We start from the raw sequence: 17,162 nt of genomic DNA on the forward strand, positions 1-17,162 counted from the left end.
TTTTAGATCAATGATGTATCAAACTATTAATCAAATACACATTTTAACATATAATTTGGAATTAATGACGAATATCAAATCAAATATTATTAACTAAATACAAGTTTTAATCACAGTAACGAGAATTGCAAATAATATATATATACATATAGGAATAGACTAGACTAGACTAGAATAGATAGACTAGACTAACAAGAAATAAAAACAACTAATAAAGCTAACTAATAAAATTAAAATTTTCTTTTTAATCGAAATAATTACAATTTCAAATTCTAGTTTTGTTAATTGATTTAACTTATAACTTATAACTCAGAAAAAGATATTCGACACATGGACGTACGCATACACGTTCAATTAATCCCAACAAACGAAAGCTAAGACATCTTGAAACAAGTTCACTGGGCCAACCGTTAATATATGTCGATCCACAAGGAATCGGTAATATCGACCCATGGCTCCGGTATGCCATTTGCGGTATCCAAATGCAATATACTAGAGAGCATCTGTCGCGTGCACGTGTCGTATCTCTCGCTTTCGTGTATCTATTGGCTAGCTTGCGTAAATGCGGTTGGAAGAGATCGGAAATTATCGTCATTTGAAATGTAATTACGAGGAACTCGAGTTTGTCATTGTTTGATTTTTATCTTCAATTTTTACGTATATACAAGTATTTACATAGCAGAAGATTTTGTATAGTTATGCATACTAGTATGTCAATATATATATATATGGCAGTAATATTAAGTAATATTATAGTATAAGTATATAAGTAATATTAAGTAATATTAAGTCATATCTCCTTTTACGCCGTTCAATTTTTTATCCGAAACATTTTTTAATATTTTTTAAGAAAAATGCACAAGATATTCTAAGTGATAAAATAGATTCTTGAATTTCTTTTAGAAATTCTTTCTAGGATTATAAAAAAAAAAAGAGATTGGAATCAAGAAAATTGATAAAAAAAGTATAGGTGTCCCAAAAAATCCCAAAAAATAATTCTAACAATAAATGGTAAATATATAGGAATCATCTTTAAAAGTCTTCACGATATTACGAGGATTTGACTCGAAAAATTTTGATTTTAATGAAAGTTTGTGTATGTAATAATGTTATGTTATGCATAATTTATTCCTCGATGAAAGATCCACAAATTTTTATTACTTCTTCACTTTTTGTATAATATAAATTCGTTTAAAAATATTTCTTACAACAGATTAATAGAATATTAAAATTTGAAAGCGATTTTATAATTTAAAATTTTGCTTTATGTTGTATCATTACCACCAAAGTTATATTTAAAAAAAGCGTATTTTCCATATACGTCAAACAAGAGCTTTCAGTATTAAAATACCCTTTCCCTTGTAACTTATGAAGTTACCACGAAACTCCAAGAAGGAAAACGCTGAAAGTCTTGCGCAAAATACGAAAGTCTTTAAATATAATATACGTTGAAAAATTAATTTAAAATATATTTACACATTGTCAAGTAATAACAACTTTTACGAAACTTTTTTAATAAAATTAATTTTTACAGAGATAAAACGTTCTTTTTTATATATATATGAATATGATATGAATGAGATGCATGGATCGAAAAGTTAGTATATCTTTCGATCTGGATATAATGTTTGTAAAACTTTTATTCCTACAGAACGCGACATCCAAAAGCGTCAACACACATCAGGCGATCGTTTTTCGTGATCGATCAAGTCAATAATCACCGATTCGGTAATAACAGTGTTCATATCTTCTTTGACTGAACTCGATTCTCATTCGTATCTCGTTCGTTTCGAGTGAACAAATTCGATTTATTTGCCCCGCACAAATAAGAATTTATTTATTTCATTGTTGAATAATTCGATATAATTTCTTTTCGATAAAAAGTACGTTATCGAATATTTTACTTTTCTCGATTCACATAGATTTGTTTATTCGAGCTATTCAACGTTATCTCGACGAGTCTGTAATTGGTGAATTTTTCGTTAATGAATCGTTACACAAAACTCGAAAGTTTTTGCAAAGATAAAACATGATATTTCCACTTTTTCGAGAATATCGTATATATATACGTATATACCTCCATACGAGTTCTTTTAAAGTTCTTTTGAATTTTATTTTTTATCCCATAATACAGGGAGTCTTTGTTCCATTCCACGCGTTAACAATACTCTGAGATAAAATATGTACGGTATAATTCAACTATCATAGTGAATCATTGTACTGAAAATTTTGAGAGAGAGAGAGAGAGAGAGAGGAAGAGGTGAAAAGGACTTTAAATATAAAATTTTAGCTACTAGTTTCCCACGTATTAATCAAAATTTTTCGCTACTATATATTTAACGTTATCTATATATGTATCCATGGCAACGTGTGCGCTTATTTACTTTTTCTATATTACGAGAATAAAGTATAAGATGTTGATACGTTTTGATGCGATATATTCATCCATCTTTTCAAGATTTGTTTCTAACTCGTCTGGTTAATGATCAATAACAAATCCTTAAGGATATCTCATATTTTCTTTAATAAAGAAATTATGCCTATATATATATATAAATATATATATATAAATTTTATATATTATATATATATTATTATATATATTATATATATTATATATTATATATATATATAAATATTTCAAAATGGCAGAACATGAAATAATTGCCTCTCCCTCCAAAAAAAGATTTTACGATATTTTGTCAAGGACATAAAAATTTATCAAAAGTATTAAAGTAAAATATAGAAAGATAAAAGAAATTTTCCAAAAGAAATTCACTGTAATGTCATTAAGTGTACATTTTTCATTAATATAATTTCCCAATTTTTGATATAAACGACATATTGAAATAATATACGTATATATCTAGTGTTTCAATAATACTCGTACATGGAACATTAAAAGAGGAAGTTATCACAGGAATTTAATCACAAGATTCTATTCGTGACCGAATAATTGGATGGAATTACATAGTTCAACTACTTCCCTTTATCGAAAGAATTATTGCAACATCAAAATCGCTATAATGTGGTCTATACACTCTGAACTATTAGCATCGGGCATTACTCACTACGAACGGATATACGTATTCTCATATCGATGCACAGCATCTGAAATCGATATCCCGCAACTCGCATAATGAGACACGTATCACGGTCAACGTATAGCCGCTTGATTAAAATTCTATCTGCTTAATTTAACTTAAATCAAAAATAAAGCCAAATACATATCCTTATATGTGAATTCTTCTACTGTTTTACTGTGCACTAAAATCATTCCTGAAACGATTCTTACGTACAAGTCATTTCTCTTCGTTATTAATTACCGATAAAAGGTGAAAACGTAGAATAAAATTCACTTGTAAGAACAAACAAAACCTTATTATTTCGTATATAATAAATTTCTCAAATACAATTCATCGATTTTAAATAAAAATCTTGAAATCAAGCTTCCCTCCTTATTCAGAAAATAATCATACGTCACAATTTTTATTTTTTCCATTCCATCCTAACATTCCTCTCCTTTTTCAACCAACAACCAACAACCACGTTTGTTCCTGTTCCCTCTTCGTATCTCGGCCTCGAACCTCCGCTCCCCTCCCTTCTCCTCGCACCCCTTCCGCGTAAGTAGCTTGTCTTCGAGCATCCTCGATGGAGGAACGAACGAAGAGAAACTTCACTTTGACACATTTGTTACCTGCGGAGGAGGGGGGAGGAGGAAGGCTGCTCCTGACGTTTCTCGGGCAGCGTCGTAAAAATATACGCGGGCACGTTCACACTATGCAAATGCGGTTGCTATCCGCCTACCGCGAAAATAAAAATAGAGAGGAGGAGGGACACGGGGAGGGAATAGGGCCGAAGAAGGTGAGCGCCGCCTCTGTGTGGTGCGCGCTATATATGCAGTGCACTGTGTTGACCGACCGAAAAAAAAAGAAGAAAAATAATAAATAAATAAAACTGGACGTAGGGACGGTCCTTTTGTTCCGCGAGGCGTAACTCGACTTGATTCGTGCGATCAAAGCCGTGTTTTTACCCGATTTTTATTCGTTTACTCCACTATTCGATTTTGTTCCAGTGCAACGCCGCCGTTGGCGTGAAGGCATTCTTCGATATGATGCACAGCGGGCCGCACAAAGTGATGCTATTCGGCGCAGCTTGCACGCACGTCACCGATCCCATCGCCAAAGCGTCCAAGCATTGGCGTCTCACGCAGGTGAGTTGTGAAATATAATAACGGGGCGGCAAATATTGCGGGAAAGAAAAAAGAGGATCTCGAATCTCCGTTCGAGGGAAGATTCGGATTCGTTTCGCGTTTCACGATTGTCCTTGACATCGTTTCGAAATCTTAACCCCGCGAACTATGAGATATCTCCTTAGACGTAACTTTAGAAATAATAAAATGAAGTTATTATTAAAATTAAATAATAAATATTTTAAATTTGGAAATATTTGGAAATTTATAAATAATATTATTTTTTTAATCATAAATTTATCAGAGTTGGATTATTTATATTTTAGCATAAGATAATAAGACTTTTTTTACAAATAGTTGCCATATTCTTTTTTTATCTTGCGTCTTGGAATAACGAAGCAAAGAGTTGTTTTTGTTCTGTTGTCATATTTTCTTCGTTCTGAAAAAAATTATAAAAAAAAAAATGTACAAAAATAGTAATATCTTTTATTTATCATCGTGAACCCGTATTTGCGAATGAAATATGTTACATGATCCTTTCTTTTTTCTTTGTTTTTTTTTTCTGCTTTTTTGAATGAAATACGTTACATTCAAGCATGATATTAAGAAAAAAATGCGAAGTTACGTTTATCTCGGTTAATACAAACTACTTTAGAAATTATGAATGATATTCATAAAAAAATATCTCGCACAAAAATTAAACAGTTGCACAATTCAATGTAATCAAACCTCTTCTTAGATGAAAATATGAATGAAAAAATGAAGATCAATTTTGTTTAAAAGATAGATTTAGAACGTAAGAAAATATATATATATATATATATATATATAAATACTACATATATATCTCAAAAATTTACATTACATATCTAACTGGAGAGACATATTACGTTTAAGTGACATTTGCATTACATTTGCATGAGTATTCAAAATCATTGAAATTATTCTTTTTTTATTCTCACGATTACAAAGAGGATAAAGAAATCACTTCCTCGATTCGTTTTCCTCGATTATTGAATCGATCTTTGTTGCAGCTTAGCTACGCGGACACACACCCGATGTTTACAAGAGATAGCTTCCCAAATTTCTTCAGGGTGGTGCCTTCTGAGAACGCGTTCAACGCTCCCCGCGTGGCGCTTTTATTGCACTTCAATTGGACTCGCGTCGGAACCATTTATCAAAACGAGCCCCGATACGCTCTGGTGAGTATTTGAAATTTTATCGAAATATAATGGAATGACACACAAACACGTTACACGAATCGGCTATCAACGCTTTGAATTATATCGTGTAATATATATGTATATTTTCGTTTCGTTTCGAAAAATGTTTATTTATTTAGAAAAAAAATGTAATACAAGTGTTTTTTTTTAATGATCTTTGATCAAATTAATTTAATCAATTTTTTGAAAAATATAGGTTATTTTATTTTAAAATATTATCTCGTACAGCGTGAATTGATATTTTATATCAATTTGAAAACTGTTTATAATTCTATGTACGAATATGTTTTTCATTTGTTTCATTCATTATCGTATTTGTATATATATTTCTACAAATAGAATCATAAAAAGCAAACGATATAAGAATGCGCGTGATTATGATATGTTTGTATAGGTTGGTTTATCTCGTTAAATATATTTAACTATATTTTTTCCGAGTGCCGACTTACCAGCTAAGTACGCCACTGTACATGGTATTTTATATGTTAAAATTGAAAAAATGGTTTTTTTAACGAGTTAATAATTTCATTCTACCAATCTCATTCTAAGTCCCTCGTATGCAAAATGCAAAAGTTTATGTAATATTCATATTTTATAAACATAAAGAAAATAGAATTTAAATGGAGATTAATTTTGCTCGCTAAATACGTGTATTACTTTGAACATGTTTTTATACATTATTTTGCATACCATGTGCGTTTCATAGAATGTGCGTTGCACAGAATGTTCATTTTAGTTTTAAATAAATTAATTTTCTTCAAAATTATATTTAAAAAAAAAAATGAAAAAGTTTCATTATTTTTCTATAAAGATGTATCTAATAAAGATGATCAGGATAAATTTAATTAATTTAAAATGTCAATATTACGAGCTTTTTCTTAATATTTTTCTGCTAACGTTTATTCCATAACTGTATTCTTAATAAATCGTTGAATTTATTATTTCAACAGTTGCTATCGTAAATTATAATTTAAATTATAACTTTTTTCCTTTCAATTTTTTTTTTTCCTTCGATATGTAAAAATATCTCGTATATTTATATTTTTAAATGAATTAATATCTATAACGCATTGACATGGAATTACGCATCTATAACGTATATTTGTCTTATCGATAATGCGTTTTATTCATCACGTTCACGTGCAGGCACATAATCGATTGGTCGCCGATCTCGATAGCAATAGCATGGAAGTGGTAGAGACGCAAAGCTTCGCCACCGAGGTGACCACAGCGCTGGAAAAATTAAAGGAGAAGGACGTTAGAATAATTTTGGGCAACTTTAACGAAACATGGGCTAGGAGAATATTCTGCGAGGCGCACAAGTAACGCTTTTGCACGATTAAAAATTATATTTATTCTTTTGATGTCGAGCTAAGAGGATTATATCTTCGTTCCGTTCATCTTTCCGTTCATCTTTCAGATTCGATATGTTCGGGAGAAAATATCAATGGGTGATAATGGGTACTTACACGGAAGAATGGTGGCTCCATCCTGACGAGGAATGCAATTCCGCTGATTTGGTGGAGGCATTGCACGGTGCTATATTGACAGACTTGTTGCCAATCACAACGGAGAAGAGGAAGACTATAGCTGGAATAGTGAGTACGAGTACTTAGAATAGCTTGTTCGAGATTTGGTCGTGTCCTCTATCCTGTATCCGGCTCCATTATATATTTCTCATCGCTTTTTAGACGACTGAACAATACCGGGTCGAGTATGACTCGAGACGAGGCAAAGAGTATTCGAGATTTCACGGATATTCGTACGACGGTATATGGGCAGTGGCTCTAGCTATACAACGCGTCGCAAGCAGGATAACACACTACCGTCGCAATCAGACCATGTCAGATTTCAGATACAGAGACGAGCTTTGGGAGAAGCTTTTTCTTGAAGCTCTGAGAAACACAAGCTTCGAAGGTGTCACGGTAAGTATTTCTGTGACAAAGGAAAGTTAACTTTTTCAACGAGATTGTATAATCTAACAATTAACACTATTGGATATATTTATATTCCATAAATAATGTTGAGAGTTTTAACACCATTGAGTTTTATGTTTTATGCATTATATTTTTGAAATTTATTATTTTATTTAGATATTATTTTCAAGCTTAATTTTATTGTATAATTTAACAATTAACACTATTGGATATATTTATATTCCATAAATAATGTTGAGAGTTTTAACACCATTGAGTTTTATATTTTATGCATTATATTTTTGAAATTTATTATTTTATTTAGATATTATTTTCAAGTTTAATTTTATCATAAATTCCATCAAATGTAAATATTTATATTATTTGTAATTTATATTAGATACACTTTGTAAGCTTAAATCTGTAAAATAGAATATATAAATATATTATTCATCCTAGTAACACTGGTACTATGTACTATGTAGTAATAATAAACAAGACATTGTCAAAATTGCGCAATTTATGTTAAAATAATTAAATGTAAAACGTCATATCTGCTATAAATAAAACAATATTCAGTATTTTCTTTATTCAATACGAATGTATCCTTTTCGTTTATCGCAATATTTAAATGTTAAGAGTAAATAACCCTTTATGAAGAAAAAAACATTTAAATAACATCTTTTAATTCTACTTTACATCGAAATACATAATAATCATCGAAAAGTAAAAATTAGTCATTTATATAAAAACTATAATATAATATCGTGTTGAAAGAAATTAAGAAAAATATAGAACGCGTGAATTAAAGTGAACGACACTATATGATATAATTTTCTAGGGACCGGTGCGTTTCTATGATAATGAAAGGAAAGCGTATATTCTTTTGAAACAGTTTCAAGGTGAGTATACAACGCGAAAATATCGATCTAATTTTCGAGATTCGTGTATTACCTTTTATTCTATTACAGGCGACAGGGAGGTAAAAGTCGGTGAATACGACGGCGTGACAGATATTTTAGATTTGAACAAGGGCGAGCCTTTAATCTGGAAAGGAAAATCACCGCCCAAAGATCGAACTCTTCACATCATCGAACATTCGACCGTAAATATTACGATCTATGCTGTGCTCACTTCCGCGGCCAGCGTGGGCATCACCATGGCGGCTATTTTTCTCGTCATCAATATCAAATACAGAAATCAAAGGTGATTAAGATCGCAGGAATAATTCTTTCGTTTTTTTTCTCCTTTCTCGTTAATTTCATCGTGGGTTCGTTTTGCTCGATGCGATTCGTCGGATATAACGCGACGCGAGACAAATTGGATCGTGTCGAAACGAGACGTAATATATTATTAATAAATGTGCGGATAAAAGAAAGAATGTGCTCGTAGTGTAAAGCCAGATAAGTCTTTTTACCCGTGCAAATCGGGATATTCTATTTCCCTTCTCATGGCCGACGTTCGATCATCTTCGACGTTTCAGATACATAAAAATGTCATCGCCGCATTTAAACAACCTCATTATCGTCGGATGCATGCTGACCTACAGCAGTGTAATTTTCCTTGGGTTAGATTCGCAGCTGTCCAGTGAAACGGCATTTCCCTACATTTGCACCGCCAGAGCATGGCTATTGATGGCTGGTTTCTCATTGGCTTTTGGTTCCATGTTTTCGAAAACATGGCGAGTACACTCGATATTTACCGATGTTAAATTGAACAAAAAGGTAAGTCGATGCATTCCCTATCCATCGTTTTTATCCATCCATTATAACCGTTGCTAACCGTTGCGACATCCGTCTTTTGTTTAGGTGATAAAAGATTATCAATTGTTCATGGTGGTCGGTGTATTATTGTTTATTGATTTGGGTATTATGACGACCTGGCAGGTTGCGGATCCATTTTACCGGGAAACGAAACAAATGGAACCTTATGTAAGCGCACCGATATCGGTCGAACACGAGTAATTACGATATAGTATAAAAAAAAAAAAAAAAATGTGAAACGCATGAATCAAGTCGCGCATTCTCTTCTTTCGTTTCAGCCTCATCCTTCCAGCGAAGACATCATCATAATACCGGAAAACGAGTACTGTCAAAGTAATCGAATGACCATTTATTTAGGGTGCATATACGCTTATAAAGGTCTTTTAATGGTAGGTAATGTCGATCGATCCGAGAGATCAACGACGACACCAATATACCAAACTTTTTCAAGCGACCGAGAGTAGAAAGTTCGTAGCGATCTAAAGCGATTTTTCACGCTGTGACTTTCTTCATATTCCAGATATTCGGCGCCTTTTTGGCATGGGAAACAAGGCATGTTAGCATTCCTGCGTTAAACGATAGCAAATACGTCGGAATGAGCGTATACAACGTTGTGATCATGTGTGTTACTGGAGCGGCTATAAGCTTCGTGTTGGCTGACAAACAAGATGCCATGTTTATTATGTTGGCGATATTTATAATATTCTGCAGCACCGCCACCTTGTGCTTGGTTTTTGTACCAAAGGTACTCTTCTGAAATGAAAATTCCATGCCCCGCTTTCTGCCGTTTTGTTGTCGTTTTATCGCCGCTTTGGCTTCCGTCCGCGAAAATAAAATTAACGAATCGTTTTCCCATGTTAGCTAATAGAATTGCGAAGAAATCCCCAAGGTACGATAGACAAACGAATTAGAGCAACGCTTAGGCCAGTGTCGAAAACGCGAAGGGACTCGAGCGTTAGCGAATTGGAGGAACGTTTGAAGGAAGCGACGTTAGCGAATCAAAAATTTCGTAAACAATTGTTAGAAAAAGATTCAGAGCTTCAGGTAAATTATTGAGAAACGTGTATGATGAACGAATCATATCGAACAAACGGATCAATTGCAGATGTTCCTACGGAGGCTTGATGATCAAACCACATCGAATACACAGGAAGCAATGGATAGGTTAACAGTTCCGAGACAGGAAGCAACAGTCGTGAAAAAAGAAGGTAAGTACAGAATAATCTTGTTTATAAGATTATAATGCAAGTATTTAATATTGTTTTCCTCATTTATACATTTACACATTCTATTATATTTGAATTTCATATAGTTCTATTATATTTTCATAATATTCTAATAAACAAAAATGTGACTTTTATAAATATTTTAGGCTATACAAAACAGATTATCTAAAAATTTTCTTTGTTTTTTATAATATTCTTAAAAAAAATTGATAGCACAATTTTAATTCAAAAAAGAAATAATTTGGAAAAATAGTTTTTTTATCAAATCATTTTTTCTTGATTTTTTTTAAGATTATTGATAATATATATAATATATTTTGAAATAATATTTATTTTAAAATTTAACAAAAAAAAATCCTCAATCCTTTAATTTTCTTCATTTCCATCTGTTTCAATATTTTAAGTTATCTTATTTATAAATATTAAAAGAAGATTGTAATATATATATCATACATATAATGAGATCCAAAAGTTCTTTCAAATTGTCGCGAAATAAAATACAATAATACAACAAAGCTTGTGTTTGTAATAAAAAAAAAAATATTTTTTTTATGTTATAATTATTGAAATTATTAATTTTCTGTAAAATAATGAATTAAAAACTAAATTATAATTTTTTGTTTATAACTCTTTTCTAATTATATAAACAATTAATAAATTTTTTACTAAATAATTCAAAAATCGAAAAATAACCAAATTTTCATTTGAGTCAATTTTATTCTCTCAGAGTGAATTTGAATAGCAAACAAAAATTCCGCAATATATATATTTTTTTTTTTTTACATATGCACTACATATTCTCAAAGTTTCAAAATTTTTTGCAGATTCGAGATCTTTCCTTATAAGTACAAGTATTATTCTATTCTCATACTTTTATTATCTCATTGCAGGTTTGTCTCTTGCGACAGAGACAACGGACATTTCCATATCAATGTGCAGCCTGAATTCAACTACCATCTCTCAACCAGAAGGCGTCGATTATGCGAGTACAATCGCGACCGAACAGCCGATTAGCAAGTACGTATAATATATAAAATATAAAATTTGCATTTGATTCGAAAACGATCAAAATAATATATTTCCTTTTAGAAAAAAGACATCGTTCTCGAAATTACCGGCGATCGCAATCGACAGCGAACGAACACCTCTAGTCCCACAAACTCAAGAAACCACGAAAGGAACCGTGGATTTTTCGTCCTCGCCTTTGCCTTCGGTTTTAAAACACACAACAGACGATTCCGGCCATAGAAGAAGTCGTTCCTCCATACTTGGAAAAGAGAGTGAACCTCTTCTTGCCGAGAGAAGTCCGGACTCGCGATCGGATACCGGTAAAACGAACGTCGAATTCGTGCCGGAGATCGTCGAGGAGGGTGACGCCATTATCCTCGAAGAGACCGAAATTCCCAGGCATGGAAAGTTGATCAGAAGCAAAGACGATCGTAGATCCAGACTCCCGACACCTCCGCCGACAAAGAACGTCTCATTCGGTGAACTTCACGAACAAAACTACCTCGAACAAGCGATTCTACCGCCTCCCTCGCAATTCGTTCCCAAGCATCGACATTCCGGTGAGATAATATACAACTTTTCTCTATCCAATTAATTCTACAAATTCTTCGAACGTTTCCTTATTTTCACTATATTTATTGCTGGTTTTATTTCAGTTTCGGCGACAAACGCATCCGCTCATCAATCATTAAAGAGAAGATCGTCGGTGAAGAGCAACGGAATGGCTCATTCCCATCACGAGTTGTTTCAAACTCGGAGAACCAGCGTACCAGTCAATTGCATCAGTTATATTTCGACTGAGAACGTCTCCAAATCAGAGGCCACCGAGTTCTCTCTCAACTCTGGTTTTGATAAGTCTTATATAATTGGTGAATGTGGTCATCGACGAGCATTATTCTCAGGTACTGGATATCGTTGTGAGAAACACGGAGGACGAGGACATCGCGCTATATTGAATGGTTCGGCGGAAACGCCGCCTCCTCCACGTAGACATAAAAAACATTATGATTCTCAAAATGCGAGTTCTCCGAGTGTGCCTGCGATGGTTAATGCCAGTTATTCAGATACCGGTAAGCGATAATTTCCTCTTTCTTTTACAGAAGATCGAGATTGATAGGCAAATTTTTCAGTTTTTTATTTTTAATAAATTATGTGGAGAAAAATATGATTATAAGTCTTATTCTGTCTAGTAAGATACAGGATAAAACATCTAAAACCTTTTGATTTGTTTATTGATGTTAAAAAAACGTATATCAAATCAAATTTTTGATAGATAGTCACCTAGAAATTATAAGAAAGTCAATTTTGTTTTTCTAAATGTATTTTTCTAAATGATTACATTAACGTTCTTTATATTATTCGTATATCATCTAGTAAAATTATAATTCAAACTCACATAATATTATAATATTATTTTTCATTATAATTCATGATTATAATAATATGAAAAACTATTAAAATATTTCAATTATTATATTGAATCATCTTTAATCATTTATTATATTATTTAATAGATAATATATTTATATATGATTATTTAATATATGATTTTAAAACACACCAATATGTATTTTATAGATAAAGCAATAAAATTGCTGAATATAAAATATAAATATTCGATGTATATATATCGTTATATATACATATATTAGTACATATACTTCACTGTTTACTTGCTATCTTTGAAATTGGAAGTATATAAATAAATCATTACGTAAATAAAATATTCAATTATTCATAAAATAAATATTTTTCTCTTGTTTATCTTGATTATAAATATAATCAATTAAAAAAATATTATTAATAACTTATTTTAATAATAATAAAATAATATCAAGAAAATTATATTTTTATAAAATACTAATTATCTTTCTTTTACATTTTAATAACAAATTAAAAATTTTATATGTAATTTAATTGAATTAATAAATTATAATATATTTATAAATTTAACATAAATAAAACATAAAAATTATTTTTTTAATATTAAAATAATAATTTCAATCATTATAAAAATTTAGATATAAAGTTTAAATTATTAAAACATATAGAAATTTATAAATCGAAATCCAAAATGCTCATTTTATTTTCACTATCCTTCCAATTAAATTACTTATATATAAAAAAAAATATTGTTGCAATAGATAATTTAATAAATTGATATAGCTAATTTTTCAATAAACTAATAACTTTTTAACAACATGCAATCATAATATCAAAAAGAAATAACTAGACATAGTAAAAATCATTTTTTTATATTGTATTATACGTTTCCACGCAATTTCCCCGATCTTTCCTATATTACTCAATTTAATTATATATATATTGACATAATATTATATTCACAGAGAAATACGAGGAATCCATGTCGACGATTATTCAACGATCGGTGTCTGAAAGATCGCGGGAAAAATGTCCTCGGCTTCGAAGTGAGGGACACGCGATGATCGAATGTCCTCATCGTGCCACACGTCGAATACGAGAGTGTAGACATACCGAGTCTAAACTCCGACAACAGGCTCGTTTGGAATACGTGCAAAGCACACCAAATGTTGCCACTATACACAATAATAAATTCGCAAGCGCGAATCCACGTGGTGGTGGTGGCGGCACTGGGCCAAGTAGCGGCGGTGTGGCAGGAAGTGCGAATGGCCCAGGAACAGCTAGCTCAGTGACCGGCAGTAGTTCAGACGTTGTTGGTGGTTCCGCGGCAAATGTTTCTAAAATGTATAGCGCCGTATCGGATGGCGAATTACTCGATTTAGCGATATTGCCGATCTTTCAAAAGTTACTCACCGAGAGGCACAAAAGTTCCTCGAGGGCCGGCTACGGCGCCAGCGTAGCCAGCTGTCCAAATATATCTATCAAATGTGACATCGTTGAATACCTTTAACGATCTTCCAATGATTAATTTAAATTTTCATCTGGCGATCTCGTTCTATTTCTTTATTTCTTTGAACATTCCTCTCCCATCTTCCCTTACATTTCTTTCTCTCTTTTTCTCTCTCTTTCTCTCTCCCTCTTTACGGCCTTCAAATGCGACATCTATCGTAAAACGTGTTCGCCAAATGTGTATCGGCCGAGACAATGATATTTTACAGAGAGCAATCACCGTTCCTTTCTCGAGCCTGCCTATCTTTGCGATACTCTCGCGAAAGAACGTTGGAAGAAGCAGCAACGCTGCTCTTTCGATATATGTAAATGTATGTAAATTTTCGTGTCCATAAGTCACCGAATACTTACAATTAGTACGATTTAGGATAGGAATGAAATGAACGTTGTAATTGCAGAATGAAGTTGACATTTATTAATCGTTTATTATAAGAGAAAAGTAAATTATAATTATTACATTTGAAAGATGTTATAAATCTATATTTTAATAAACGTTATGTTTAGATTAGCAAGTGTCCGCTGGACTTATGGACGGAGAAGGAGACGTTATCAATGAGATTAAACGAGAGGATGCCGGCCTCTGTTCGACGCTCGAGAATCTTTTAGCTCCTCGGTTAAATAATCAAATTGACAAAGATAGCCGCTCGCGGCATTCTATGAAAACGTTCTGCAGAATTCTACAGCGTCTGCACTTTAACACACTTTTCTCTTCCAAATCTTTTGTGATTTTCGTTTCCCCATCTCGATTCTCGTCTCGATGATGAAAGGTCATATAAACGTTAACAAACACACGACGCCTTCGCGTTCGTGAGAAAATGATTGAAAAATCGCCGTGACTCATCATTCTGGAACGTGGAATCTCGGTTTTTATAACAAATTATTAGAAAAACAAGTTTGTCATACATGTTTGTCATAACAAAAGAAGAAGAAAGAAAAAAAAAAACGTTGCATCGATCGGATAAAAAAAAGATAGCCAGTATTGAAACGAACGTAGGAAAGAATGTTAGCGTATGCGTCTAATCTAACTCTAATCATTGTAAGCGTGCGTAATCGTTTTAAATAATTTTATAGCGTGCGAAATTCGTACAATCGCTGTTTAGCAATTCAAAAGATAGATATACGAGTCAAAAGATTCGAACATTTTATAGAATTTTCTCTCGCATTCGAGGGGGACAACTTTTTTTTACGTTATATCAAGTCTCTTCTTAAGAAAGAAACAAAGAAAAAGAATTTAAAAAAAGACAAAAAAAAATAACAAAAAGGAATAAAAGAAAATAAAATGAAAAAAACGTTGACACATGTTCATTTCTATCGCAAGTAACGTGTTTACGTCATATTTAATAAACTTCTTACTACTGTACCGAAATTAATTCTAAATTGATTGTTATCGATTTTCAAAACAGCTCAAGACACATTAACGAAAACAATTAAATAAAATGAAGCATACGGTAAGCGGTTCTCACAATAAGCGGCTTTTAAAATAATTTTCTTCTTTATGTATTCGCTTTTTCACGATAAACAGTCGGCGTCTTTTTAATTATATAACAAAATATATCTCGATGAGGAACCGAACAGGCGAGTTTTAGATGCGATTCGCATGCCTAGTAAAGAGAATCGATGAAATATAATATTTTCTTTTTGTTTCGCATGTTTTTTTTTTTTCTCACTTTTCTTCCCGCCCTCTTCCGCTCGCTCTCTAATTTTCCTTACCTCTCTTTCTATTTCTGTTTATCTTCCCTTCTCGTTGCATTATTTTGTTTTTTTTTTTTTTTTTTTTTTTTTTTTTTTTTTTTTTTTTTACGAAAATCTCGAACAGCCTATGATAAACAAAAAGTCAAAAAGCGTCCGGATATTTGAAAAAGCGTATTCTCTGAGAGCCTAATGCTCGTCACAAGATTTTCATTGTGTGGTTACGCGAGTCTTGTATATAACTATCAAAATAAATGTCATGTTTACAGGTAAAAATAGCTATTTGTTATGTAATACGAATTATACCCGCTTCATATTTTCAAAGATACGTTCTAAGACTTATTTACAAGCACTCGTACAGCTCTTTTTTCCTTTTTTAAATATCAGAAAATATATATTATATATCATTCTTGTTATATGTGATGTAATATACGCATCAACAATTTTCATTCGTTTATCAAATTCGTGGCACACAAACATCGAAATTATAACGTTCAAATATTTCGATAATTTAAAATAATAATGCGAGTCGATAATAACAAGTCAATTATATTAAATTTTATCAATAAAGTTGATTCACTTGTTCTACATTCAAGTTACATTCCTTAAAAAATCTTTTTTCATTACGATTATTCCATCAAATAAAATTATGAAATTATCATTTTATCTTAGATAAAAATATAATAATTGCAATATATATATATGTATATATATATATATTATCTTTCATATTTCATAACATATTTTTAAAAATATATATAAATACATACGAGATGCTGTTTTTTCATTTAAAATATAAAATTATATTACGTACATTAAAAATGATAATCTATCAAACAGAATGCGAGATATAAACGGATTAATTTCTATTAGAACATAAATCATTCGATAATATAAATAAGAAGCATGAATTCAACAAATAATATCAAAGTCACCTTGCATTATTCACAATATAGTAACTAATAAAAGTTGTTAATAGAAAATAAATTCAATTTAAATAAATCAATTATTTTATACTGAATTATTCAATTAACGACTAATGATTCAATTGCACTCAATTGCTTTCTCTTATCACCATGTTAACACCCGTATATACTCTCAATGTAAAATGATATACTAATTTTCAATGTTACTCAAGACTAATGCAATTTATCTAAATTTTATATAAATATCAATATAAAATATTTCTTGTTTAATAGATAGTATAGAAGTATAGAAGAAGATGAACAATGATTAATATTTTCTTCTATAAA

The 17,162-nt window shown here is 31.4% G+C and overlaps 1 protein-coding gene across 4 annotated transcripts in view; it reads left to right on the plus strand.

Annotated features, from left to right (window-relative positions):
• The window catches only part of LOC122716002 (gamma-aminobutyric acid type B receptor subunit 2), a 178,963-nt gene extending 162,778 nt beyond the window's left edge, over positions 1-16,185 (plus strand). The window contains exons 2-19 of one of the 4 annotated variants that reach the window (XR_006346934.1): positions 4,076-4,213; positions 5,227-5,394; positions 6,562-6,737; positions 6,836-7,013; positions 7,107-7,340; positions 8,173-8,233; positions 8,303-8,537; positions 8,815-9,055; positions 9,140-9,262; positions 9,373-9,483; positions 9,615-9,839; positions 9,956-10,138; positions 10,200-10,302; positions 11,211-11,337; positions 11,410-11,888; positions 11,985-12,398; positions 13,677-14,531; positions 14,725-15,864. Coding sequence is in view for 3 of the 4 variants with exons in the window: in XM_043938669.1 (XP_043794604.1) it covers positions 4,076-4,213; positions 5,227-5,394; positions 6,562-6,737; positions 6,836-7,013; positions 7,107-7,340; positions 8,173-8,233; positions 8,303-8,537; positions 8,815-9,055; positions 9,140-9,262; positions 9,373-9,483; positions 9,615-9,839; positions 9,956-10,138; positions 10,200-10,302; positions 11,211-11,337; positions 11,410-11,888; positions 11,985-12,398; positions 13,677-14,221 (3,741 nt within the window). In the remaining variant the exon portion in view is untranslated. Of the gene's footprint in view, positions 1-4,075; positions 4,214-5,226; positions 5,395-6,561; positions 6,738-6,835; positions 7,014-7,106; positions 7,341-8,172; positions 8,234-8,302; positions 8,538-8,814; positions 9,056-9,139; positions 9,263-9,372; positions 9,484-9,614; positions 9,840-9,955; positions 10,139-10,199; positions 10,303-11,210; positions 11,338-11,409; positions 11,889-11,984; positions 12,399-13,676 lie in introns of all 4 variants that reach the window. The other 3 variants (XM_043938669.1, XM_043938672.1, XM_043938671.1) reach the window with 3 other exon arrangements.
• The last annotated feature ends 977 nt before the right edge of the window (positions 16,186-17,162 follow it).

Source organism: Apis laboriosa, unplaced genomic scaffold (genome assembly GCF_014066325.1).
Source record: "Apis laboriosa isolate Shangri-la unplaced genomic scaffold, ASM1406632v1 scaffold41_cov147, whole genome shotgun sequence".
Classification (NCBI taxonomy): domain Eukaryota; kingdom Metazoa; phylum Arthropoda; class Insecta; order Hymenoptera; family Apidae; genus Apis; species Apis laboriosa.